At 30.8% G+C, this 27,357-nt stretch overlaps 1 protein-coding gene across 4 annotated transcripts in view; it reads right to left on the reverse strand.

Moving 5' to 3' along the window:
- LOC139513064 (argininosuccinate synthase-like) overlaps window positions 1-21,110 on the reverse strand; it is a 70,220-nt gene extending 49,110 nt beyond the window's left edge. Inside the window, exons 1-15 of one of the 4 annotated variants that reach the window (XM_071301179.1) lie at window positions 21,091-21,110; window positions 12,354-12,474; window positions 11,917-11,985; window positions 9,258-9,382; window positions 8,835-8,955; window positions 8,090-8,164; window positions 7,153-7,223; window positions 6,419-6,540; window positions 5,162-5,246; window positions 3,980-4,044; window positions 3,472-3,545; window positions 2,725-2,782; window positions 2,051-2,207; window positions 1,476-1,541; window positions 315-513 (exon numbers count right to left, since the gene is read on the reverse strand). In XM_071301179.1, the coding sequence (XP_071157280.1) occupies window positions 471-513; window positions 1,476-1,541; window positions 2,051-2,207; window positions 2,725-2,782; window positions 3,472-3,545; window positions 3,980-4,044; window positions 5,162-5,246; window positions 6,419-6,540; window positions 7,153-7,223; window positions 8,090-8,164; window positions 8,835-8,955; window positions 9,258-9,382; window positions 11,917-11,985; window positions 12,354-12,461 (1,239 nt within the window). In that variant the 5' untranslated portion in view covers window positions 12,462-12,474; window positions 21,091-21,110 and the 3' untranslated portion in view covers window positions 315-470. The other 3 variants (XM_071301181.1, XM_071301178.1, XM_071301180.1) reach the window with 3 other exon arrangements.
- Between the last annotated feature and the right edge of the window lie 6,247 nt (window positions 21,111-27,357).

Consider the following 27,357-nt stretch of genomic DNA (forward strand, 5'->3'; position numbering starts at 1 on the left):
ACAAATGTGTTCTAGTTCACACATGTGTAGAATTTCTAGTGTACATCTGTCAATAAGTGTTCTACTGTAGAACAGTTTTAAATAACATAAATAAGAACACTCTCTGAACCTGAAAATAGAACCGTTCTAGTCGATTCAGAATATAGACAAAGTGTTAATTTTCGTCTAAGTAGAAAAACGAATAGGAAAATTGTAAGTCCTTTAGCTGATGGATAAGATTTTGGATTCGCATCTATAGTAGATGTTCCATGCAAATATTATTGACACAAGTGTAATAAATCTACAAAGATACCTTTGAAACACAATACAATTGGTATACGAATATAATTTTATTCCAAATTTTAATAACTATGATAAGCAAATATAAAACACATAACGAAACTACAAGTTTATCTTGGTTTGAGGGTATTGAAACTAAGAATAAGAATTATGTCATTTAAAAACACACATCAAGGAATAATATATGCTGCTTATTTGTTGGACAAACTTCTAAGTCGCTGGAATTCTCGAAGTCTGAAAATATGAAAAAGAAAAAGTCATTCATTTATCCATGTTATTAGTGTCTTTATTGTATAATGTAAAAGAGGGACGAAAGATACCAAAGGGACAGTCAAACTCATAAATCTAAAACAAACTGACAACGCCATGGCTAAAAATGAAAAGGACAAACAGAAAAACAATAGTACACATGACACAACATAGAAAACTAAAGAATAAACAACACGAACCCCACCAAAAACTAGGGGTGATCTCAGGTGCTCCGGAAGGGTAAGCAGATCCTGCTCCACATGTGGCACCCGTCGTGTTGCTGATGTGATTACAAATCCGGTAAATAGTCTAATTCTGTAGGTCACACTAAAAGAAATATCTTGTTTTGTGTCAGCAGAAACATTTTATCTTAATTTTGTTATTGTCTTAATTTTTGGGGAATTTATATTCTACGACCAAACGAGATTTTAAATGTAAAAAAAGCTATCAATTTAAAAAATATGTCAAATATTTAAGTAATTTTTGGTATGATTTGAAAGCTTAAAGACCTGGAATTATTGTTGAAAGTTTCATTTTCTATAATAAAAAAGTTATATGTAGTAAAAGGGCATAATTTGCCGCCTTTTTATCAGGTAAGATAAACCTTGTTTTGTACTTCCAGGAACCGATGCACTCTTATATGCAATTAAAGTATGTTGATATTCTTAAAAAAACACCATGCTATGGGTTTTTTTTGACAAGGAATGACTGACTTTAATCAAACTAATGACAAAATTGCAATGAATGCCTTTTTTTTTAAATGTTACATATAGAAAGTAATGAATCCTTATAGGAGCGGTTCAATACCTTAGACGATTGTTACCTTTGTTTATATTTATTTCAATTTTTGGGCGCAATAAAACGTCTTTTTGTTCCTAGTACTTAAATAAAAACAAACAATATGTTGCTCTTTTTATACGTATACTAAATGTGTTATTTTATTTTACCGTAAAGCATTTATCTTGATAAAACCGGTTGCATCTGTTGGTTCATAATCACCTTGAACATCCATACTACAAAGAAGAACACAGCTTTTTAACTGTCATCACGAGTATGATAAATCCATCATATTTTACCCTAGTAAGACATATTTATTCCACAAATCGGTGTATTTACCTTTCGAAGAAATGATTTCAGTTATATATATATGCAGAGGTGAACTTATATTCAGGTATCTAATTTCGTTTACAAGAGCTATGTTTAATTGTTCGTTTGTGTTGTCTCGAGTGCAAATAAGCTTTGGAAATGCATGTCGGGAAATGCAAACCCTGGTCATGCACATGATTTCACTCCGTTTGTAGTTCATGTTATTTCCGTCGTTTTCAATCTTATTATGTCTGATTATATTTTGCATCATGTCTACAATATGTTCTGGTCAGATACATTATTTTCCTTTCCGAACCTTGTCCCTGTAAAATTATTTATTATTTTGCACTCTTTATTGGAGCTATCAAATTACATAAGTGACAAATATTTATCAAATGATTTATAAAAAGAAAGTGTTTACTGGTTTTTGACCTACCTAACTAATTCCTCATTGTAGAGAGATGTTGGTGACGTTCTACCAAGAACGTAGACACAACCTTTGTAGATTTTTAGATTAACAGAACCTGTTACACCGTCCTGGCTCTTCTGTATGCACGTACGTGTAAACTCACATTCAGGACTGAACCAAAATCCTAAAATTACAATTTGAAAAAATATACACAAATGCTACATAATGGTGTCGTCAGTTTATTTTCGATCTATGAGTTTGATTGTCCCTCGGGTACCTTTCGCTCCTCTTTGAGTACACATCCAGTATATAAAATTTGTGAAGAGGGAACGGAATTGTTATTACGACATAAGGAACATATCCAATATCATCTGTGAAACGAATAATTCATAACAAATTTAGCATGGGGAAAAGCGCAAAAAGTATAGAGCGTAAAAGGATTTTTATAGAATAAGAAAAACAGCAGTCGATAATAGTGACTGAAGATATTGGGGATATTTTTATTAAAGAATCAACATCTGACGAAAACCACAGGTTGAGGATACATAATCACAATAATTTTGAAGCCCATATGTTACAGTAATAAAAAGGATAGCTAAAATCTGTAGAAAACGTCAATTGAACATCTACACTTGCCAGAATGAAGGCCAAAAGACGGGAAATAGGTGAAATAATATCATTAAAAGAATTTAATACCTTACCTCTGTATACTTGATCAGCAAACTTGATATCAAGGTCTCTTTTTATTCTCCTTACTTCCTAGACAAATATTGAAACAGTAAACAATGAAGACAACGGACTGTCTTTAGGAATATGTTAGGCTATATTCATTGTTTTGTGCATTTCATTCAAAGAAATTAAACATAGAAATTTTGTAAAGTATGCTGACTTTTTCAATATTTATTTGACTATTAAAACTATATATCGAAAAACTGAAACAAATAACACAGTTTTATATTGTGGTCATCCGATTAATTAAATCGATATAGTTTATTGAATGCATTCATTAACTTAATATAGTGTTGCTGTGTTACGTTCTTGTAAGTAATGTATTTGTTTGCACATAATATTTGCCGTTTGTATTACGTTGTCTAGGATTGAGAACCATACAAATGGTTTGAACACTCGTTGTAACGGGATAAACTAAGCTCAAAGAGCCAGTCTTGATCTCATTTGCTAGCTATTGGCTGTATATTTTGTTTATATTTTTAAGTTGTACAGAATCTGTGAATATGATGTTTTGTCCAGTAAATTATTTTTACAATATCTCATCAATACAATTTAACTTATTAGGAAAATCACACTGCACATCATGGAAACTGTGTCTGTCATTCAACATAGTATGTTAAATGGTAAATCAAGGTTAACAGACATGTAGCTCACTCAAAATGTGTCCCATATTCTAAAATTGATGTTTATAATCATTTAAATAAGTTAAAATAATATACCCTGTCCATTGTAAAAACTTCTATATCCGTGTGTGCTACTAGAAGTATTGTACCGCCTGGAGTTTCATAAACGCCTGAAACAGAAATGTTAAGTTTTAGGGGGAAAACCGAGGAATGCAAACAATATAATAACGAATGTGATCTACCGAAATAAACTTGTTACCGGTTTTGTAATACAATGACCAACACGGCGGGTGGCACAACAGGATCTGCTTACCCTTCCGAAGCATCTGACATCACCCTCATTTTTGGTGGTGGTGGTGTTGCTCAGTCTTCTATGTTTTGTTTTTTGTACAATTTTTTTTTATCTATTGGTCTTTCTTTTTTTAGTTATTGCATTGACAATTTGTCTTCGACATAGTAGTATGAATGTCCCTCGGGTATCTTTCGCTCCTCCTTTCCTGATAGCTACATCTTGCAACAAAATGAAAATATATCACATGTGGTTTATATCAAGATTTAGTAAATTATGTCATTTGAGACAAGTTTAAATAAATAAAGAAATTACCTCTTGATTTCATTCCAATAAACCTGTTTTCGACAATATCGATTCTACCTACTCCATGTTTACCTCTACAATGAAAAACAATGTTACACCATGTCACAGGGTAAAAAGAGTGGTGGCGGTAATCAACATGTTTGACCCTTCAAAATTCTATTTGTGCATTTTTGAAGCCAAATGTATGTAATTCGGTAGTCATTTGATGATGTGTAATTGTGTATCATATTGTCTTTCGTTTAATATTTTGTTCATTATCTGAATTAATTGTTTCGCATATTATCATTTCAAAGCCAATTATAGATGACCACTGGGAATGTGTTTGTTCTATATATGACCTGTATATGTAGATTATACCACAGCATTAAGTGTGATACGATACGTAACCACTCGAGACGGTTAAATTTTCAATTTTAAAACGCGAGATCTAACATTTATTTATTTTGGAAACTCATATACTCAGATTATGCATACTGACTATATTAAAAAGTTTGAACAAAAGTCGTCAAAGATTTAAACATCAATGAGCCCAATATGTATCCCATTGTCTCCATAAATAAGTAGAAAGTCTTTTTAGTTTGCCCTTACGTAATCATCAGCTGAACAAGCAAGTTTCTATCTAATGGAATTTTGATTTTATTTATAAAGTAAATAATGAAAAGAAAATATTTGTCCTTTAATGCTTTTTTTTTTTGTCTCTGAGAGAAATAATTCAAATAAAGCAATAATTAGATGTTGCCAAAAATCATTTATGAGAGCACATAAAAAATCCAAATTATCACAAGTTAGAAAGTTTCCATTTTAGGGGGATACCGTGTTCCAGGTGGAACTTAAAAGTCATAAAATGTAAAATAATAACAATGCCGAACTCAAAAGAAAATTCAAATCGATAATTCCTTTTTCAAATGGCAAAATCAAAAGCTCAAATTGTTCAAACGAATGGAAAACAACTGTCATATTCTTGACTTGGTAAAGGCATTTCCTTATGCAAACAATGTGTGAGAAAAACAAACAGACATTATAGGTAAAACGCCAAAAAAAAAGGCTTAAGCATTTACACCCTACAAATTTACTTGTTTAGTCAGTATTTGTATCTGTAAATAGCATTTTACGAAACGAATGTGCATGTTACCAGTCATATAATTCTACTATACAGGATGTTTCAGTTTGTTTCAACCCATTATATCTTACCCTATTTTGTTAAGATAAATGAAAAGTTCTAAAGGATCAGTCATGGATTCCTTTGTCTTCTGATTGGTTACTTTTACTGGTACTCCTTTAGGCATAAAACAAATATTATAAAAAAGAACTGCACATAATCTAAAAACATGATAGAGCTTTAATTATGTCATTGATGTATAGATTCTGTAATTAGTATTGTCTTTTAGAATTGTATGGTCTTCTGCAGATTTCCAGTTTGGAATCGAATATGGAAGTTGCAGTTAAAGCCTATTGATACTACTAGATTAAAGCTGGCTGTTAAATAAAAAAATTAAATCATTTAAAGTTAAGAAATATATCTCGCTAATGCAAAGCTCTGAATCCTTGTCAAGATTTGGCTATACATTATGTCCCTATTGTTTTTATCAGCTCTTTCAACGTCTGTTTAAGGTTTTGAATTTTCAAATATTTCGTCCTCGAATACCATTAAATAGACTTTATATTTCTTATTTTGTTAAAAAATGTTTCATAAAAGTAATCACATGTTCAAATTATATAAAGGCAAAACCACGAATATTGTAGGGAAAAAACTAATCAAGATAATATCCGTGAAAAATGAACATCAAACTGATATCAACTGTCTGTCAGTAAGCTGTGAAACAGTGATTATCAGACTAGAATTGTGATTAACGTAAGCAATTATTTATAGTATAGCCTAACACTCTGAATAAATGGAACTATTTTCAGCATCAATAACGTATTATATTTTAGTGTAATACATCCCAATAAGTTGCAGTAATAAAATCATGTTTCAGAAAAGAAAGATATAAATGACAATGCACATTATAGTACAGGTTCAGCTATTAAGTAAGCTTAATACCTAGAAATAGGAAAGTACAAGTTATCTATGATGATGCATCTATTATATGTAAGACCGTTTAAAAACATATATCACAAACAGACACAATTTCATTCTTTATTATATCGTTGACGCCTTTGCATGGATTAAGCGTTATTTCCAAAATTGTACTTGTGAAAAGCCACCAGTTGAGCCGGAACTGCTCATACTCGAAGAACTTTTGAATTCAGTCATGTATTGTACACGCTCATGTTTCCCAATCTTTTGTTTTTATGATACAATTGATTGTCTAGTTCCAGGTGTATCTTCTGATTTTTTCTTGGGTTCATTGTGTTGTCTGCTGTTCTTTTCGATATATTTCCACTAACCATCGACTATGTATAAATAAATTGTGTTTTTTTTTATAAATAAGATAAGATGGAATTTACCATTTTCAAAACCAATGCTTAATACATCGGCTTCATCTGGAGATTTTTCAGGGTCTGTTGTCATTTGGTACATATCTTTTGGAGCTTCTGTATTTGGGTTTTCTAAAACGCCAGACTCATAGCTGTAATCATAACAAAAGATGCCAGTAAGCATCATAAGCAGCTTGATAAATTATCTATTTTATATCATAGAACAATAAATGCGTTTTTTTTTTATCGTTTCAATAATTTCAAGCAGACGTGAGTGATCAACATAAATGAACTGTACCTTTGTTTTAGAAAATCTCTAAGTTACAATATTTTTTTCAAACTGGTTGACATATGTAGACGAAACGCGCGTCTGGCGTACTAAATTATAATCCTGGTACCTTTGATAACTATTTACATAAGGCTTTATGAAGAGGAATATTTGTATAAAATAAATAACAATTCTAAAACAAATGCCTTAAATAAGTAATATGTCATAAACTTTTGAAATCTCTTAGTTCTTATTAAAAGGCTCCTTTTGTTTTAGCGTATATTGCATTTATAAAAAACATCGTTGCTGTCATACGTTTTTGATTCGGGAGTCCGAAAAAACGAATTGAACAGTTAAACCAGTATGTTTCACTTTTTAAAATTTACCATAAAACGTTTGCTATCTGCACAATATCTGTTGTTTTGAATTTCGCATTATATTACCGGCTGTCGATATAAATTCAACATAGTTGCATTATTGTGATTCTACTAATTACCTTATATGCATAAGGTTTGCATCCATACTCCATGGTGCTTTAGGGTTTACTGGGAGTGAAATATTGTGAAGCTGTAAGGAAAAAACAAGTTAAAAAGCATTGATAATACCTTTTTTTCAATCAATAATAATACAGTAATATTTCAAAATGAATTTAATCCTTCAGTCATATAACTGATCTTCTGTCTACCTTTTCTTTTGTGCACAAATTTAACACAATTGGTCAATGAAATTGTTCATGAATATTTCAAATAGCGATTAAAAAATATGAAAGCATGGTGATATCATTCGTTTCAAGCCAAATTCTTTCAGATGTCCTCAAAGTAAAATGGTTTGGATTTTTAGATAATGTTTAGACTACTTTGCAGCTAGACTTCCGAAGCTGTAGACTCAAACAAAAATTAGCAAGTACAGGTACTGCGAGTGGAGCTCACAAATAATACAAAGTATAGTATTGATTATTCCAAAAAGTTGTTTAAGGGAAAGACCCCCAAAATTTTAATAATTAAACAAGATGGAAGAAATGTTTAAAAATTGAAATGAAATATAATCAAAACGGATTTTTTTTTACAGTGAAACATAAAATTGAGAATGGAAATGGGGAATGTGTCAAAGAGACAACAACCCGACCATATATAGCAGACAACAGCCGAAACGACTCACACAATACCAAAGACTGTTTCAATTAACAAACATCTATTTGTGTTTTCACAGTATTCTTGTGCTAAAAAAGAGGAGTTAAATGGTTTACAGTGAAACTACTCACAAAATACCAAAGATGGTTCCAACAAACATCTTTTTGTGTTACCATCTATTATACTTGCACAGCTTTGACTCTTAAGACGTACACAAATATCTAAATAGAAACAAATATAAAACAGTTCACTAAATTTTCATAATAATAGCAGATACCATCTCTCAGGATGATAACAACTTACTTTTGCATATTCAAATAAGTCTTTTCGTCCTTTGAATCTATTGAAAAACTCTGGCATTCTCCATGGTGAAATTACCTAAAATTAAATATAGATCTTATAAAAACTCCTGCATACTACTACGAAAAATAATCTAAAATTGAATAAAGAAAATCTACTTTCAGTTACAATAATAAATAATACATAATCATTCTTTATATGTAATGTAATAAATGTTATTTCAGTAAATATAAAGCTGAACCACATGCTTTTTTTATTGATTCCTTACGTCCAACTACAAAATGAATACGCATTTCACGTTAACATGTATGTCTTCTTTTTTTAGATTTAGATTATCTGAATTGAATCATCAAGCAAATGTTTGTTCTATAGGATTGAAAGGATATAAGCTGTACATGTTATTTAAGAATTGATACTTCTTTTTGTAACTTTATTGGTGTGTAGAAGCGTTGACCGAAGCACAAATTATATTAAAATGTTCTTTTGTTTTCTACGCGTTGTAGTGATGTCGTCACGGGAAACACGTGCTGTAATGAATGTTGAGTTTTATTAAGAAATGCAATTTGATATAGAATACCTCGTGATTGCATTTAGTCAATCAAAAGTACAGACTCTTATGAAATAAACTTGTAATGTACTGTTGGCATTTTGGTTGACATTTATTTCACGGTCTGAGGATATTTAACAAGAACATATTAATTATCAGTAAGAAACCAACATAATAAGTTGAACTAATTTGCTTTTTTACCTTTATGGAAGGGTGTAATGCATAAGCTGCTAATTCAAATCGTATTTGATCATTTCCTTTTCCAGTTGCACCATGGGAAATGTATTGAGCTCCTTCTTCATTTGCTACCTTAATCATTGCTCTGTCATGGTAAAAATATGAAAGTGGAAATACCATGATTTCGTTTGTACAATATACTACATAAAATTGAATTTGAATTTGATTTCAAGAGCAAATGAACAAATGTTTAATTAGCGTCACTGAGTTTATTTATTTTTTATACCTTTTAATATTATCAATAGTATGATATTTTCAATTTTCAAACGTTTTTTCGTGCTTGTCAAAGTTTGATAAACATTATTTTTTTTCTGTTGCAAATCCATTGACTAAGAAAAAATCAGAACGTTTTAATGATATAGAACAACTAATAGAAAGTATACTTACTTGGCAATACATGGTCTAGCTAAAGCGGTACCAAGGAGATATCGATCTTCATAAGTTACGTTGCCTTGAATACCAGGCCATATAAAATCTGTTACGAATTCTCTGCTGACATCAGCAACTATCATCTACGAAAAGAAAGACATATTAAAACGTGGTTCATAAGGGTTTCTCGTTTTTCGGTTTTTTATATTGGTTATACGGTTGGTTTTCCCGATAAAATGGTTGTACACTAGTCATTTTTGGAACCCTTTATAGCTTACAGTTCGGTGTGAGCAAATGCTCCGTGTTGAAGACCGTACTTTTGACCTATAATGGTTTTTCTTTTACAAATTATGACTTGGCTGATATGGAGAGTTGTCTCATTTGCACTCATAGCACATCTTCTTATTACTTTTGACATGTACACCATGAAAAAATGATACATTTGAAAAATTAAATCTAAGTGAATTAAACGTTATCAATAGCCAATTTCCTCGGTTATATCATGATGGATCCAAAGTGAAAATTAATGACAAAAGTGGATATTTTTCGTTCTTTACTGTTGGTAAGCTTGTATAGTTTCAAGGTTATATTAGCTCCATTTTAAGCAGTAACATCTGATTGTTTGTAGAATATAAAAAAATATAAGGAGGTGTAGCATTATTGGCATGGGGTTATCTATTCACCAAGGGACGATGATGTAAAACAACTTTTAAAATACTTCATTGTTAGCCCATCAACGATAAGCAAAACCCATACCGTAAGTAGTTAGCCTAGGCATGACAAACGTGAAATAATTCAAAGAAAAAGCCAACGTGCTAGTTCATAATTATTGTTGGTGGACGTTGATAACAATGAACAACTTTATCTTCAAAATAACAACTTTATCATTAAGGTATAGAAAAAAGTTCCAAACTCCGAACTCAGAGGAAAGTTCTAAACGGAAAGTCACTAAGCAAATGACAAACACATCAAACAAATGTATAACAGCTCGGATCCCGTAAAAAAAAACATAGAAGAAAGTCGTAAACTATTTAAAAAAAACTAGTTCAAATGTATAGCTGGCACTTTGTAGATAAGAACAATATTGGACTTCGGTATCTGATGACTTCAAAGCTTAATAACTGGCACCACCGTAGAATCCTTGTTAAAAGTTTAAATTGAAAAACAGCTGAAATTTGAATAAACAGGTAATTTGTACCTGTTTCTAAGATAAGAAGTTATGTACATGTACCTGTTTTGTAATATCAAACTTCCGAGTACTATAGTGCACTCATATTTGCAATTATAGGTTCAGTAGGTATATTTTTGACATGGACTGAGTGACTTTATGTTAAAACGTAGACAGAATAGCTATGAAAGCATGATATTGTCGAATTAACCACTTATCTTGTACAAATTAAATGACTGAGAGAATATTTTAAAAATCCGGTTCAAACAGTAATATTTTAAAAAAGCAAATACATAAGGAAATTCAAATTTAATTTTGCTCATTATTTGTTTATTTATTTTATAACTAAACTAGGATATAAGTATACTATCTTTATATTATCTTTACTTTTGTCACTTATTTTATTGAAAAGTTTTTATAGATAATATGTCGATTGAATGTTATTTATTTTTAATTGAAATAAAGGCATGGATTGACCTCAATTCCTCCTTTAATTGGTTTTGACCACTGTCCAGTTCAAACACTAATTTACTTTTATTTATTGATAAGATTTCATTAACTTTGCATTAAATTAAAAATTATGTATGACAATCATTATATATATACCTAAGGTACGGTGGCAGAATGCGGCCATGAAAGAAAAAAAAAATATGTTGTTCCCTCAAGATACTATGTCGTTCCCTCAAGATGCTATGTCGTTCCCTCACGATAGTTATCTCGTTCCCTCAAGATACTATGTCGTTCCCTCAAGATAGTTATCTCGTTCCCTCAAGATACTATGTCGTTCCCTCAAGATAGTTATCTCGTTCCCTCAAGATACTATGTCGTTCCCTCAAGATGTTATGTTGTTCCCTCAAGATGCTCTGTCGTTCCCTCAATATACTATGTTGTTCCCTCATAATAATATAATTTTATTGCTATGTTGAGGGAACGAGATAACTATCTTAGGGAACAACATATGCATCTTGAGGGAACGACATATCATCTTGAGGGGAAAACATAGTATCTTGAGGGAGCGACATAGTATCTTGAGGGAACGACATAGCATCATGAGGGAACGAGATAACTATCTTGTGGGAACGACATATTATCTTGATGGAAAGAGATAACCATCTTGTGGGAACGACATAGCATCTTGAGGGAACGACATAGTATCTTGAGGGAACAACATATTTTTTTTTCTTTCATGGCCGCATTCTGCCACCGTAGATACCTTTTAAAAATCATCAATCAGAAAATAAATCATGAATAAGTTCCAGACAAATTAAAGAACTGTATTTATCTTATGACCTCATGATGGTTCATTATATAATACACCCAACAACCATTGAAATGAAGAACAACACTAAAATAATTTTTCCTTTCATAAATTGATATTGTTCTAGCTTTTCTTGTCTCATGAACGCGTATTCTATACCTTTACTATTCGTATTCAAACATTTGATCAAAATTAAGCCTTTTACTTGTGTATCCTTAATATACTCTTTTAAATGAATAAAATAGAAATACCTTTTTTGCTCCAAGTTTTTTTGCCTTTTCCTTTGCTGCTTCAAAGTCTTCTTCCTGTCCAACATCTGCCTAAGGAAAACCAGTAAATTGTTCAATTAGCACGAATTTAAAAACAACTAACGATGCTACATTAACATTTTTCTATCCGCTTATTTTCATGCAATTTATCTGTGATGCACAAAATCTGTTATTGCCAACACTTTGGGGGGAAAAGTGTCTTAGATTAAAAAATATAAAAGCTATCATAACTTGAAACTTATTTCAAAACAAAAAAATGACAGTAAAGTCCATAAAGCTTAAACTTAAATGGATTTGATACCAGATCTTATTTGGAAAGAATGTCGACATTTTCAACCAAAAACGAAAAGAAATTTCAAAATCGGCATATAATTAAAAAAGTGAAAGTCGAAAGAAAAGTATAGAAGTGCACCACTTACACAGAACGCGATAACGTCATAACCTTCTTCAATGAGCCAAACTAGTATACAAGAAGTATCCAATCCTCCACTGTAGGCCAAAATAACTCGCTTGCTTTCACTTGTCATTCTATTGGTTTGCCTAAAATAAAGAATTACACTTTTTTATTTCTTTATTTCAAAAGAAGAAGAATGTCATTGCAGAGCATAACAAATACCGAACAGAGTATTGTTTTCTTTTTTTGCAAGATCGAAACTGTCAATTGGTTTATTTAGAATTGACTCCGTAAACCGAGGTTAAACAACGCTACATCTTATCTGAGACCGTTAGCAAATATGCTATCTCGAATTCGTAAGTGGTAATAGTGCTATTAGCATGGCATATTAACTGTATATGCATTTAAATAATTAAAAATAAATTTTAATCGTACTAACGCCTCAAGAAGCCACGATGCTTTCTTTCAGTTTTAATACATTGAAAATATATTTTATTTTACTTCAGAATGAAAAAGAAAAGCGAGAGATATTAAAGTGATTTCTAAACTCATTTGTCTAAAACAAAATAACAATGACATGACAGAAAACAAAATATTGAAAAGGCAAAGAACAGTACTCAAAAAATAAAACAGAAAACTAAAGACTGAGCACGCGGACACAATCAGAAACTGGTTTATTGTTTATTGGGTGCAGTCAAGTTGTTAGCTGTTACTGTTAGACTCGTTTTACGACACTAACTACTCTTTTAAACGAATAAATTTTATGGCTTTAAATAAAATCGTAAACAAGGACAAAAGACAGCACATGCTTGTAAAGATCACTTGGCCAGATAAATCATACAACTAGTGAATGGTGTCTGGATGATATATGCATGAAGATCTATCTGAATAAAAACTGGATTATGACCAACCGAGACTGAGGAATTTGTGTGAGAAATATCGTTTCTCATCAATTTACCCTATAGAGGAACCCTATGATGTTTCAATGATGTTCGTACAAGGTCATACTTGTCAATCTGTATATTTACTTTTGGTGCACAGTTTAAGCTATGCACTCAAGTTGTTTTGATAGGTAACGTGTTTGTTTCGTTGACTGTTTACATTGTAGGGTCAGGAAGTCTTCGACACAATATAAATACCACAAGAGACTCAATAGGACTTATCGACCATTCGTCGTATATGTTTTAATGCAAGAAATTTATTTGATATTAAAAAGATGTGGTGTGATTGAGACAACTCTTCACAAGAGGCCAATGACATAGAAATTAACAACTTTAGGTCACCATACGGCCTTCAACAACGTACAAGGCACATACTATAAAAAGCCCCAAAATTACAGTTTGTATTTACAGGTTTCTGACTTGGGACAGCAACATTCATACAGAATGTGTCGGGATTAAACATGTTAGCGGGATCCCAATCCTCCCCTTATATATAACCTGGGTAAAAATCATTTGAAAGGGTTTAATTCGTCAAATTGATACACATAGAATACAAAAATCACAGAGTGGACGTTTCCGGGTACTAGTACACCCCAGCGACTAAAAGACACTAAGTAAACATCTTTACTCGCAGGTACTGACAGCTAGTTCAAAGCCACTAACAAGTTGTAAAATAACATGCATTTAAGACTAAATTAGCAATCAGTACACATCCAAAATCCAATTGTAAAGATGTTATAAACAGTCAGGGGAAAACATGGCATTGTGCAGTTATTTAAATAAATAAAAATAAAAAAGGGATGAACACTATTTTGAAAACGGACAACACCAAGGTCAAAATAAAAGGACGAACAGACAAACAACAGCAGATCCGAGATGGTTTACATGATCTATTTGAGAACACAAAATCAAAGCTCAGCACAAATCTGATGGACGGATATCACCTGCTAAATAACTTTGCAAAGTTTGTTAATTCAAACCTGTCTCTGAAGACTTATTTTAACAAATTAAGAAAAAAATCATTTGGTTTTACCCAAAACAAGAATGGATTGGATATCACCTTATTGCATAACAAGTCATACAAATTCTATTAGTTTGAAGTACATTAATTTTCTTCTTGTTTGATCAATAAAGATAAAGCTTTGTGTGTTAATAAACGATTCAACTTAAATTGGCATTGACAATTTTTAAAAATTAGTTTACATTAAATTGTGCTTTAAATTGATTGTATTTATAACAGAGGTATGTAGGGTAAATTCGACATGTGAGTGAGTCTTAAAGTGTCATGTGCCCACTTTGATAGAAATGGAATTCAATTCAATATTTTATTTTATTTTATAAGTCTTATCTTTCAATAATATATAAAATAAACTACATGTATTAGTAATTAACATTATTATAAGTCAAATATAGATATAAAAAAGAGAGCCATTCTGTACTATAAACATTAAAACACTTTAGAAAATGTGTCTATTATAAAACATATTTTATAGAAAACCGATATGTAATAATGTGGTATTTGTTGTGACGGAGGTTTTATGATGTTTTTGTTGGTGGATACTGAACATGGAGATATCTTGTTAAATATTGGTATTATGGTTGTCTTCGGTGGTTTCTAAATTGAAAGACATGGTGTTGTTTTGCCTCCTCTCGTTTGCTCAGTTCTCCTACGGTTCTTGTAGGTAGAATGATGTCTGGACATCTGGGGACTACATGTCGTTGTGGTGGACTGGCTTGGCAGCGAGGGTGGGACTCGCGCCTTCTTACCCTTTTTAATGAAATAAATAAGACAACTCAATTTGCTGGTAGGAACAAGGATTGTAATGTACGGGCAGTAGACTTATATTTGCTTTTATAGTCACTATTCATTACCCGACATTCTTGTTCCCCAGACAAGATTGGGCTTCTTTTGCAAACGATGGAATTTGTTGCCAAAACATTTATCGCTTCATAATATGCAAAATGTATTTATTTGTTTTTGAAAAGCGTTAGGATTATTATTTCTAAAATTAAATAGAATAATATTTTTGGAAGAATTTCAATTTCTGATCTTAAAAATAAAAGGTAATTAAAGATTTGTAAATTTTAATAAGTATCTTGTATAGGTCAATCTTTGTATCTCAGTTTTTTGATTGGTTATCAAGAACATTCTCGTGTGTCTTTAATGTTTTACTGAATATTCATGATTCTGAGAATATGGTTATAACCTTGGATGTAATATCAATTCGACATACATCTTTGTCCGACGATCTAATAACCTTCTAAACGCGTGCCAAATAACTAATGAGGTTCTTGACTAGTACTATTTTTGCTTATCTTGCATCTTACATAATGTATGTTTCTCTTATGAATTATGAACTCTTTTCTTTGTATTTTCTTCTTGTTATATTTTCTTATGTCATTATTTGACATTTATATTGATCTTTTACTTTTAACTGACTTAATAAATTAGAAATATATAATTTTTGTTTTAATAAGCTCTATTTTATTTCAATTTCTAAAAACGTCCTAAATCCTTTCATAACATATTCATCCAGGACACAAAATTAGTACATAGATATAAGAAGATGTGGTATAAGTGCCAATGAGACACTTGAACTCTCCATCAAAGATAAAATTGGTAAAAGTAAACCATTTAATGTCAAAGTACAATCTTCCACACGGAGCCTTGGATCACACCGAACATCAGGCTATAAAGAGCCCCAACAAGGACTAGTGTAAAACTATTTAAACGGGAAAACCCACGGTGATGTACAGAAAAAAACCACAAAGCAAAAGAACAGTGCTTTTATTGCTGTTCTTCATCTCAAAGTCATAGTGAAGCCTTCAACACAGAGCATAAAATAAAGCAAAAATAACTAAAAAAACTAAACACTAACAAACAAACAAACAAATAAAACCTTGTGATATGATATATCTCCCTATACAATTATAATAAGATATTGCAAAATTCTATACCCACACTGTTCATTAAATTATAATGTAGCTTATACAACATTAAGCAGAGGAAACATTATAATTATCGTGTTTGTGTTTAGTTTTTTGGTTTGTTTTTTTACTTATCAAACTTATCGTTTTAAAAGTAATTCTATGCTTAAATATATGGCATGATTTGAACTAAAGCTATAAGTAATTATAAGTGAATCATAAATTTCAGAATAAAGGAAAATTACAGATTTCAAATATAATCATATTAATGATCTATCTCCAATAGAAATTTAGGAAACCTTTTCTAAATCATTATTAGTTCTTGATAATTATCATTTGTGTTTATTTCATGAAAGAGGTATCACTCATCTGAGAGGCCTTATTTCTACCCTTTAAAATATACTGATTTTATAACCGTCTTTGCTGTAAACCCTGTGCATGTACCATACTATAATTTTTAAATCTTCTAATGCATAACTTGATTGTCAAAGCTAAAATAACTTCTTCTCTTTTTTGATTAAATTTTTATTTCCAAAATACCACAAAAGGACAAGACATGAGTTAATTAGAACTTCGTCTCTTAAGATACGATATGAATCAATAGAATTTCGTAGCTAGCAAATATTTAAATTCTTTATTACATAATTCAAATCAACCACTAGTAGTTTAAGAGACATACAAACAAATCCGGTTAGAAAGGAAAGATATGAAGAAATGGGAGTGGAAATACATGCATGTGTGTGCCTGTGGTTTTTTTTACAAACTATATTAACATTCAACTACAGGATGTTATAATTTCTACTTACAATACAAGGTTACCTAGTTACCAGTTAAGAATTATCACATAATTTCAGTTTTGGCAATAAAATTAGAAAGATCATATCATAGGGAACATGTATACTAAGTTTCAAGTTGATTAGACTTAAACTTCATCAAAAACTTTCTTGACCAAAAATTTTAATCTGAAGCGGGACAGACGGATTTTATATTTGTAAGGTTTGTAATGCTAAAAATGTCCTTGAATGAGTATCACATCAATTATGTTATGCGCTATGTTCAGTTTAACGTGAGTCTGCATTACATTTGTAAATGTATTAATCCTGAGAGTTGGAGAGTGTGACAACGGTTATAATAGGAAAATTCAGAACTTTTTTTCGATCGAAGCTGACATACTAATAAGACACGTTCGAACGCAACCCATGCAAACAAATCTGGAAACCAAACGTAAAAATACAACTTACTAGTATACACAATGGCTAAAGTTTAACCATCATGATCATATACATAAGACTTAGTCTAGAAAAAGAATACGATAACAAATTCAACGACCTACCTTATATGAAGTTAATCACTAGATATCAATGCAGGATGTGAATTTGTCGGACTAATCAATGACCCAGACGAAACAGTAAAACGTACTGCTTATATTTACATTAAAATCCAATTCTTCGTTATTTGCACACATGTAATAAAATAGTTAGCTACCACCTGTCACATCGACTTACATGTATAAGTATCAGCGATCCTAGTAATGGACTACTAGTGATAATTATTTCTGTCAATCATGACATTTCTATGTCTATTTGTGGTAAAAAATATTTTAAATACAATTTCTCTGCTGACAAATATAAATGCAAGATTCAATTATTGAGGAAATAAGTTCGAAAATCGAAATGTGATATTTGATTGAGGTTCGGATGGAAGGACGTAAAGAGCTACAAAGAAAGGCCAGTGAAAATTCCTTTCACAAATTACGTCTTATTGTACTTGAATTTGAATCGAACATATTACAAGGCAAATTGCCTTCAAATCAATATTTTGAAAGATTTCTCTTTAAATCTGTCTTATGTGAGGCCGATTTTATACTTCCTTATTTTATCAAATGATGTATTGTTAGTGTATGTTTATAAAGGATCAGATCATTTGAAAAGAAAAGCATTATTTCCATCGTTTGTTTGTTGTTGTTTACTACTTCAAAGCAGCTATGGCATCAGAATAAAAGTTACATAGTGTGCTAGTGACCTAATACGATATATATTGGGTCAATAAATCCCATATATGTCGTATTAGGTCACTTCTAGCAAACTATGCAACACATTTATCTTACCGACTATCTTAACATGAGGTATTTAGTCTAGTGGCCATTCAAAGTGATCAAGTCTTCAATAACAACTTGTGAGCTCTAAGTGTGTTTTTATGAATTTATTCCAATTGTTAATCATCAGTTTCTTCGTCTGTTCAAACCTTAAAGATTTTCCCTCTATACCGTGTTGTTTTTAATAAAGGAACGTAACACCACAATCGTGTATTGAAATAAATCCCGCCTACTAACTTAATATGGAATATACACGGTCTCCACGCGGTTTCTTTTAACCAAACATATTCCTAGGAATGTATAGGAGGTAGGATAATATTAAATACAAATGCCATAAAGATCTGTATAGAAGTGCTCGATAAATATTGTTTTCAATTTGATAAAACTATCCAGAAAAACGTTCATAACGTTATTTCCATGATTAACCAAACTGTAAATGCATACATTTTTTTTTTTTTTAATTTAAATAAAAATAGAGCAAAAATTTGTTTTTTTCCACATTCCTGAACATAAAATTTTGATAAATATGAGTTATTTCTGAATAAAAAATGCATAAGTTTTTATGATACTTATAAAATACAGAAATTGCATATAATTTAACAAAAAACAATTTGTGATTATCTTTTAAAACAAAAAAGTTATGTCTTTCTTTCGAAAGGGAAAATACGGCCACAAACCCGAATTTTGAGCAAATATACAAAACTTCGACCTCATTTTACTCAAAAAGTAGCACATGAAGGTATATTTTTTATTACATATTTGAATTAATCAGATAAAAAATAGTCTATATGGAATTTTAATCAAAATATAAATACGGGATCAAAACTGTATCGTATGCCCTTAAACATTAAGCCAGCATAAGTATTATTCAACCATCCAGGTTCGACTAAAAAGGGCTATAGAAAATACAGGTGAACGGATTATTCTAACACTAAACAGGGCTAATTTATCTGAGCTTAAATGTCCCCTTGTAAATCAAATTTGTTTGTTGAAATGTCCTGCACCCGTGTAAAGAAATGTAACATTGCATAAAAGTAAATATGTTTAATTAGAAATATGAAAACGAAAGAAAGGAAGAAAGAGTTGCAAAATAGAAACCTAAAATGAATACTCATCGAAAGTGTGTCAACATTTGAAAATGTTTCTAGTTCATAAATAATTATTTTTCTTAATTTGTAAATATATATAGAACTAGGTATACCCTTTCCCCGATGCACTCTGCATTGTTTCGAAATACTAAGGCGATAAAATCAAAATCCTCTATAGAATATACTGCTGTCATATTTGTATTTTCCCGCACTCTATTTCGCCGTCAGTTTCCCGTGTACAATGACCGTATCCATACCTCTCGAAGAATTCGACAATCAAACTACGCAATTTCGAAGGGTAGACACCGTAAAAAAAATAAAGTAAGAAAACATGGGGGAAAATAATATCAATCAGTTCGGAAAGAAAAAAATGCCAATCCAAATCATTTAACAACTATAAATTAACAAATGAAAATTATAAAAAGAAATAAAAGAACACTGCTTTATCACTTACAAATAGGAACATATGGAAAAAAAATGAACATTGCTCTATCACCTATGAATTAAAACATATGGAACATATAAAGATAACATAAATTGACCATTGCACTATCATCTACAAATTAGAACGCATGGAAAAAATATAATAGAGAAACACATGAACATTGCTATATCACCTACGAATGAAAACACAATGAAAATATAAAGTTAAGGTCAAATTCGACACCAAAACACAAGAGTTAATCATCAGCAAAAGTTTTCGATCAACAATCCCCATACGGAATATTGTTTGTCAATTTTACATTATGGCTTTGTAAGAATTTTTAAAAATGCATAGACGACTTATTATTTAATATATATGTACGATTGATTCAATAATTACATATTTAACATATAATAATCACAAGAAACTCGTGTTCATGTGTACAGGAATGTCTATATTATGCTTGTTATTAATTAACTATTTTAGTGTTTCAGATCTCATTTATTTTTGACGTCCATTTAAAATGTTATAATATGCTTGTTTGTCTAATGAGATTATAACATAGTGACGACTGCTATAACCATAGTTTGACAATTTTACCTATTATGTCTGTTTTGTTCACGCATCATTGTAAAAAAAACGGAATTTGATCAGACTGTCATAAAAGTGAAAGGTTTTAGCGCTATAAAACCAGGTTCAATCCACCATTTTCTACATTTGAAAATGCCTGTACAAAATCAGGAATATGACATTTGTTGTCTATTCCTTTGATGTGTTTCATCTTTTGATTTTGCCATTTGATTAGGGACATTCCGTTTTGAATTTTCCTCGAAGTTCAGTATTTTTGTGATTTTTATTTTTTAAATGATGTTATGATGGAGACGTATCAACACTAATGAGAACTATTAACTTGACGTTACAACACGCCTGCAGTGATGTGCCCAGTACTGCACAGATGATGACGACCCTGCTGTGGTTGCAGTACTACTTACAACTCACGCAACATATCATTCGAGACAGACGCTGGTCCCATTATTTCCGTCCAGAACAGAACAGTAAAACGTCCAACTGTTTCATTTCCTGGTTCCAGTGAAGATTGTACATGCTTTGTCTCTCGATGGAAGGACTACATTCAAGCAACTAAGGTCACGACAAAGACCTTGCTAAACAGCAACTAGAATGTTAGCAACAGATTCAAATGAAATCCAAAAGAAAATTTATGACAATAAAAATTGCTGAACAAATGATCATATTTGAGTTCAATGGTTAAATCTCTGTGAACTTACGTTACGTGTTAGAAAATCAATCCCGTTTGTTGAAATTGAAATAGGAGAAAGAATGTTATTAAACAAGTCGACAGATTATCGACCAAGAATAAGTGATTTACAACTTCAAATTAAGACAAATCATCGTGGGTTTATTGAAACTCTCACCATTCACGGTAATAAAAAGAGAAGTAATAACGCTATCTCCGTTCCTCTGCCCTTCTGTTTTATTCAATGTTAGATAATGATGCTAAATAAACTATACGAGAAACATATCAAGCTCTCAAATTTGTTAATATCAATAGTAAAAAAAATGTCAAACTCTCAAGTTAGTTAATATATTTGTATTCAATGCTACCTTACTGGAATTGAAACGTATTTTCTTGTTTACTTATACTACATCTTATCTGAACGTTCTGAATACTGACCTGTCAAACAGCTGGGTAGCGTGTTCATTCAAAATCGATTTACTTCGAAGGCAGATTTTTTGCATTTGTTTCTACGATTTTGTCATTTAAAACCATTATACTGACAAGTTCGTTTACTTTAGAAGCCCGTCTACAATAGTAAGTGGAAAGGTATTTGGCATTCGTCTATCACGTATCAGCTTATCATGCTTATGTTCGAGGACGGTTTAAAGTTTTGAGTTAAGGAAGTTTACACATGAAGTTGGGGTGTCTTTAACCTGAAATTTAGTGCACATGTTCGTTAAGATTTATATCAAATATATGTCAAATATTCACTGGACACGTATTCTTTTTTTTTCTCAGAAATTAAATCGACATCTTCGTTAGTTCATTTGTCGGCCGTCATCATTACTGATACATGAAACATCAAACAGACGAGACGTGACAAGGTATTCATACATCACTCAAAACAAAACAAAAGTCAAAATACTGATCTGAGAGTACTCGCAGTTACTGACAGCCGGTACAAATCAATAACAACTATAACCAAAAAAATGTTTTAAGACCAAAATAGCAATCAGTTCACATTTATAATTCAACAAATTAAGTGTAAATACATGTATGTCATGGATAGACATAGAATAACATGACCTTGTGCATTGCAACAATACAGGTATCGACAGAATGTAGTACAGTGAGTGTGCATATGTGTAAAACAATAACACTTAAAATAGTTATAATTTACTGAAATAAAAGCTTTTTATTATGTTTCGACATATTAGATTTTAATCAGTTTTAATTCAATATTTTTTATACAATTTTGTTTCACTATTTCTGATAAGGGTGAAAGTTTGTGCATGGTTAAAACTGCTGATTTGTTTGCACCTTTCCTAATTATAAAGGAACCTGTTGTATAGTGGTTGTCGTTTGTTGATGTGGTTCATGAATGTTTTTTGTTTCTCGATTTTTATATAGATTGGACAGCTAGTTTTCCTGTTTGAATGTTTTACACTAGTCATTTTGGGGTCCTTTATAGCTTGCTGTTCGGTGTAAGCCAAGACTCCGTGTTATTGGTGTACTTTGACCCATAATGGTTTACTTTTTTCACAAATTGTGACTTGGATGGACAGTTACCTCATTGATACTCAAACAACATCCCTTTATATATATTTAAAATTTAACAGCACCAAAAAGTAAGTTAAGAGGCCAATATTGATTTTTGTGGTCGGAAATACTATTGATTTCATCTTAGAAAATAAAGTACAAGAAGTATTCAATGATAAAATACGGCATATTAATTCTATGTTTAATTAAACCCAAACCAAACACTTGGTCTCCGTGACCAACATACTCATCAAACAATGATTTGAAGGAAAATGGTTGGTGAACATTTACTTCTGATTAAAAAGGCTAATATAACACTGTCCTAGGTAATGGAGAGGGTTTGGTGCCGGTAATCATGTTTGCCCCCACCCCATTCTATATGTGCATATCACAAGTTATGAATCTGTAATTCAGTAGATGTCGTTTGTTGCTGTATATCATAACTGTTTTTCTTTAATTGTTTTGTAAATAAATCAGATTGTTAGTTTTCCGTTTTGAATCATTGTAAATTTGTCATCTCAGGAATAAAAATATAATGCATTCATCTCTTTAATTTTTTTTTAAAGTATTACTAAATGAATTCTTTAAAAATAGATAAACAATTGTATTTTAAGCACATAAAATCGTCGAAAACGTTCATATATTTTTCTTAAAAATCATCAAATATCCGATTACGATTCTTTTGATTTTTCCTTAAAAATAACATATTGTCACTTTTTAATCTCAATTTTCTCGAAATCTTCCAGGTAAACATACTTTTTTTTTTTTAATTTACTCAACTAACAACATATCATTTAAACAATCAAATGACTGTATTAGGAAACGTCTCTACTTCTATGTTTCAAAATTTGTTTTGGCTCAATTTTGTTTAAGATTTAAATATCATGCAGTATTTTTGTTTATACTACATGAATCATTTTGAACAGACTGACTTTGAAAGCTGGATATTTTTGCACTATTTTAGAGTTTTGTTATTGCCCCTTCCATTCAAATCTAACTCAGTTTTCATATTGAAACGAAATCAATGAATACTCATAGTTCTTACTTTTTTACATAAATATGAATAAGACTTTATCGTGTTATCTTTCTTCCCATACCCATGTCATGTATTCACTATTTATAATTGATCATACTCTTAATATATATACCGTCACCAAGTTCAGATCAGCTGTAATCAAATCAAAGACAATTACAACTTATAATAATTTACATCGTCCACTTGTCAATATAATGGAATTGTATGCGACTGTCATGCTAGTTAGAGATTTAGCTAGCTATAAAACCAGGTTTAATGTACCATTTTCTACATAAGAATAAACATGTACCAAATTAGGAATATGACAGTTGTTATCCATTCGTTTGAATACTTTGAGCTTTTGATTTTGCCATTTGCTTTGGCACTTTTCGTTTAGAGTATTCAGCAGATTTGGGTATTTTTGTTACTTTTCTTTTTGCATAACCTGATTATAATTATATTTTTTTCTAAATGAATAAAGAACATAGTACTATACTCTTTTCTGCAAGGATTTAGTGCAAGAAACACATCCTTGATTTTTGTGAATAAACGTAAACACTACATTTATAAACTTGATGTTATATTAAATCTTTACTGATTTTACCTCCATCAGAACTTATTTGTCTAAACCAAACATTTATAGCCAATATAAATAGGAAGATCTGGTAAGTGCTAATGAGACAACTGTCCATCCAAGGCTGTATAAAAACTTAAAGATCTGTATGACAAAAGGGACAATTAAAGAATAACAGACGTCATAATTATGTTTACTTCGTCTGCTAATAAACTATTTAGCTCTTAAAATTACAGAAAGGAAATTAAATAATATTCACTCAAAGTATGGATATTATTATTTTTTTACTTTAACTTCATGTCAATTTTTCAACCCCATTTCTCAATAACATTATACAAAACTTAAGAAAAGCGTCTACATCTTGTAAATGAATAAAATGAATAAATATAACTTAATTATAATGAAGAGGAATCTGGAAAAGGGTTTGAAACGGTATGTCAGTGCCCCTTGCACAACGTCCCAGATCCAACCGTTATAAGACGATGTTTGGGACGTATGTTCTTCACTCAACCGTTTATTCATATAAAAAACCTTAATGACTGTAAGGAGTAAATTCCTTAATGTCTCATTTTTCTTTTCTTTTTTGGCAAACTATTTAAAAACTAACAATATTTTACCACCAGATGTAACTATTGCATGAATATTTGGGGAAAGGTTTTAGAGTGGTCTTATCAGGCCTTACAATATATTGCATGCATTGAAACAAAATTATTTTCATGAGAATTATATTTTTCATGCAGTAATCATCATATTTTTGAAAATGAGTTGCACAACGTTTAATATTCGTAAACCTCGTTAGGTCCTACGTGTAATTTGTGAAATCATCAAGCCACAGTGTTTATTATCATTCTGACAAATCGATTATATTTTTATTAATTACCTCATGTAAGGTCAGTTTGGTTTTTCCTTGTTAAATTTTACTGTCGAACAAATGTACAAGTACTAAATACATACAACTGAAATTATAATGTCATGTTACATGAATATGATTGATTTATTAATTAGTTCATAATTTATTAATTCATGAATCAATAAATTTATAATATGCTTAAAGGAATTACATGTCATGTAAATTTGCTTGTAAACGATGGTGATCTTTTTCTGTACGACTTTGCACGGTGTAAAGTAACTGCGTCTTAGATACATGATTTTTTTGTTAATTGTTATATGGTCTTACTTTTATAAGTTGTTATTTGAATGGAAGATTGACTCATTGGCACTCATACCACATCTTCTTATATCTATTTTAACTTGCTCATAAACTTCAGGACTAAGATCGGTCGTAAGTATACTAAATTGTTCATGATTTCAGATCACTATTAGTCGAAAGTTTTTTTTATGAAACCGACTCTGTAATTCAGTGGCTGTCGTTTGTTGAGGTATATCATATTTGTGTTCTGTTCATAATTTTAAACAAAAATCAGGGCGTTAATTTTCTTTTTTTGAATAGTTCTCCGTTAATCCATACTAATGGATGATTGTCCAATTGGCGTTCATATCACAAAAGTCATCTCCTTATTTCTGAACAAAAGATAGAAAGCTTCAAACATGGTTCAAAAAATAAAAGTTGTATCAATCTGAATTCAATGTTTACTGCATTGTCCAACTCTACAGTTGAATTGACTATAAACGTGTTTACTAGTGTCTTGAAAAACAAATCAAAATATTATTGTTATATACATATATAAATGCACACTCACGGTTCTACAATCTGTCAATACCTGTACATTGCCAAATTGGCATTGCACAAGGTCATGTTTTTCTCCAAATGTAAATGACACTTTACACTAAATCAATTGAAGTTGGATGTGTACTGATTGCTAATTTAATTTTAGATAGATATCATGGTTTTATTATTTTTTTGTTTTTTGCTTTAAACTAGCTGTCAGTAACAGCAAGCACTCTCGGGTCTGTACTTAATGCCTTTTTAATTGTGGTTGCGATGTCTAAATACCCTGTCACGTCCAGTCTGTGTTGTTATTATATGTTTTCCTGCTTTGTTTTTATTGTACAAGCTAACTTTTTAACGCCCTTTACAACTGACTTTTATAGTATGTTCTTATTTTGTACGATTAGACTATGTTCCAGGTTAGGGAAGGGTTTTGGCGCCGGCAAACTTGTTTAACCGCGCCACGTTCTGTATGTGCATATCCGGGCCTTTTTCAAAAAATGTGGATTTTCTTGTACAATCAATATTTCTAAAAAAGTGTAAATATTTTTATCCAATTTTTAGATACACAATTTAGTTTTTGGTGTGTGTAACAAGTTCCAGCAAATTCAATATGACATTTAGCTACAGAAATTGCTTCCAGTGGGTTTCAAAGGGTCCAAAAACCCCAAAATTGCTTGTACGAAATTGAAAAACTGGTCTTTTTTAAATGCTGGTTTTAATACCCAGCGGAAATTATTATTTTTCTTTTGTTATTATAAATATATAGGTATCACTGCAGGTATGTATACACAAATACAGGGAATTATTAGATTGTATTAGCATTTTTTTTTTACTTTTCATTTCGTACTTAAAAAAATGTCAACTACATAACACAAATGAAATAATGTTGCCAATAAACAACTGATTATATCCCTTGTAACTAAGGAAGTGCTTTCTACTTACTCTTCAACCTCTGATGACGTGCTTAAAGTTACAGGATGACATCATTGATTAATTTCATTATAGATTAGTTTTGGTGAGTACAAATTACTCCGTAATTTTATTCTATGTCAACTTTGTAACGGCAAAAACATTGATAAATTTTGGCATAAATATTTTTTTTTACATAAATCATTCAAAGTCTCAATGGGAAGCATACCACATTTTCTTATTTTTATATTATTGTTGTATAACAACTTGTATGCTGCGCTTATTCGTTAGTTTTATATTTTCATATTTTGACTTGCAGCTTATATTTTACAGTATCAATAAAATGAACTAACAAAATAATGTATTTCGCTCTTTAATTTTCTGAAGTGTTACTGAATGATTTGTTTAAAGATAGATGAACGAAAAGCACATGAAATGGTCGATAAACGTTCTTGTATTTGTCTTAAAATCATCCTAATTTTTATCACAAATTACGAATCCATAGATTTTTCTTAAAACTCACTGATATATTGTTATTGATACATAATTCTCTTTGATTGATGTTAAACAATATAAGGTTCACTGACTTCGTGTTTTTGGTATATTA

The sequence above is a fragment of the Mytilus edulis genome, chromosome 2, assembly GCF_963676685.1.
Source record: "Mytilus edulis chromosome 2, xbMytEdul2.2, whole genome shotgun sequence".
Taxonomy (NCBI): Eukaryota; Metazoa; Mollusca; class Bivalvia; order Mytilida; family Mytilidae; genus Mytilus; species Mytilus edulis.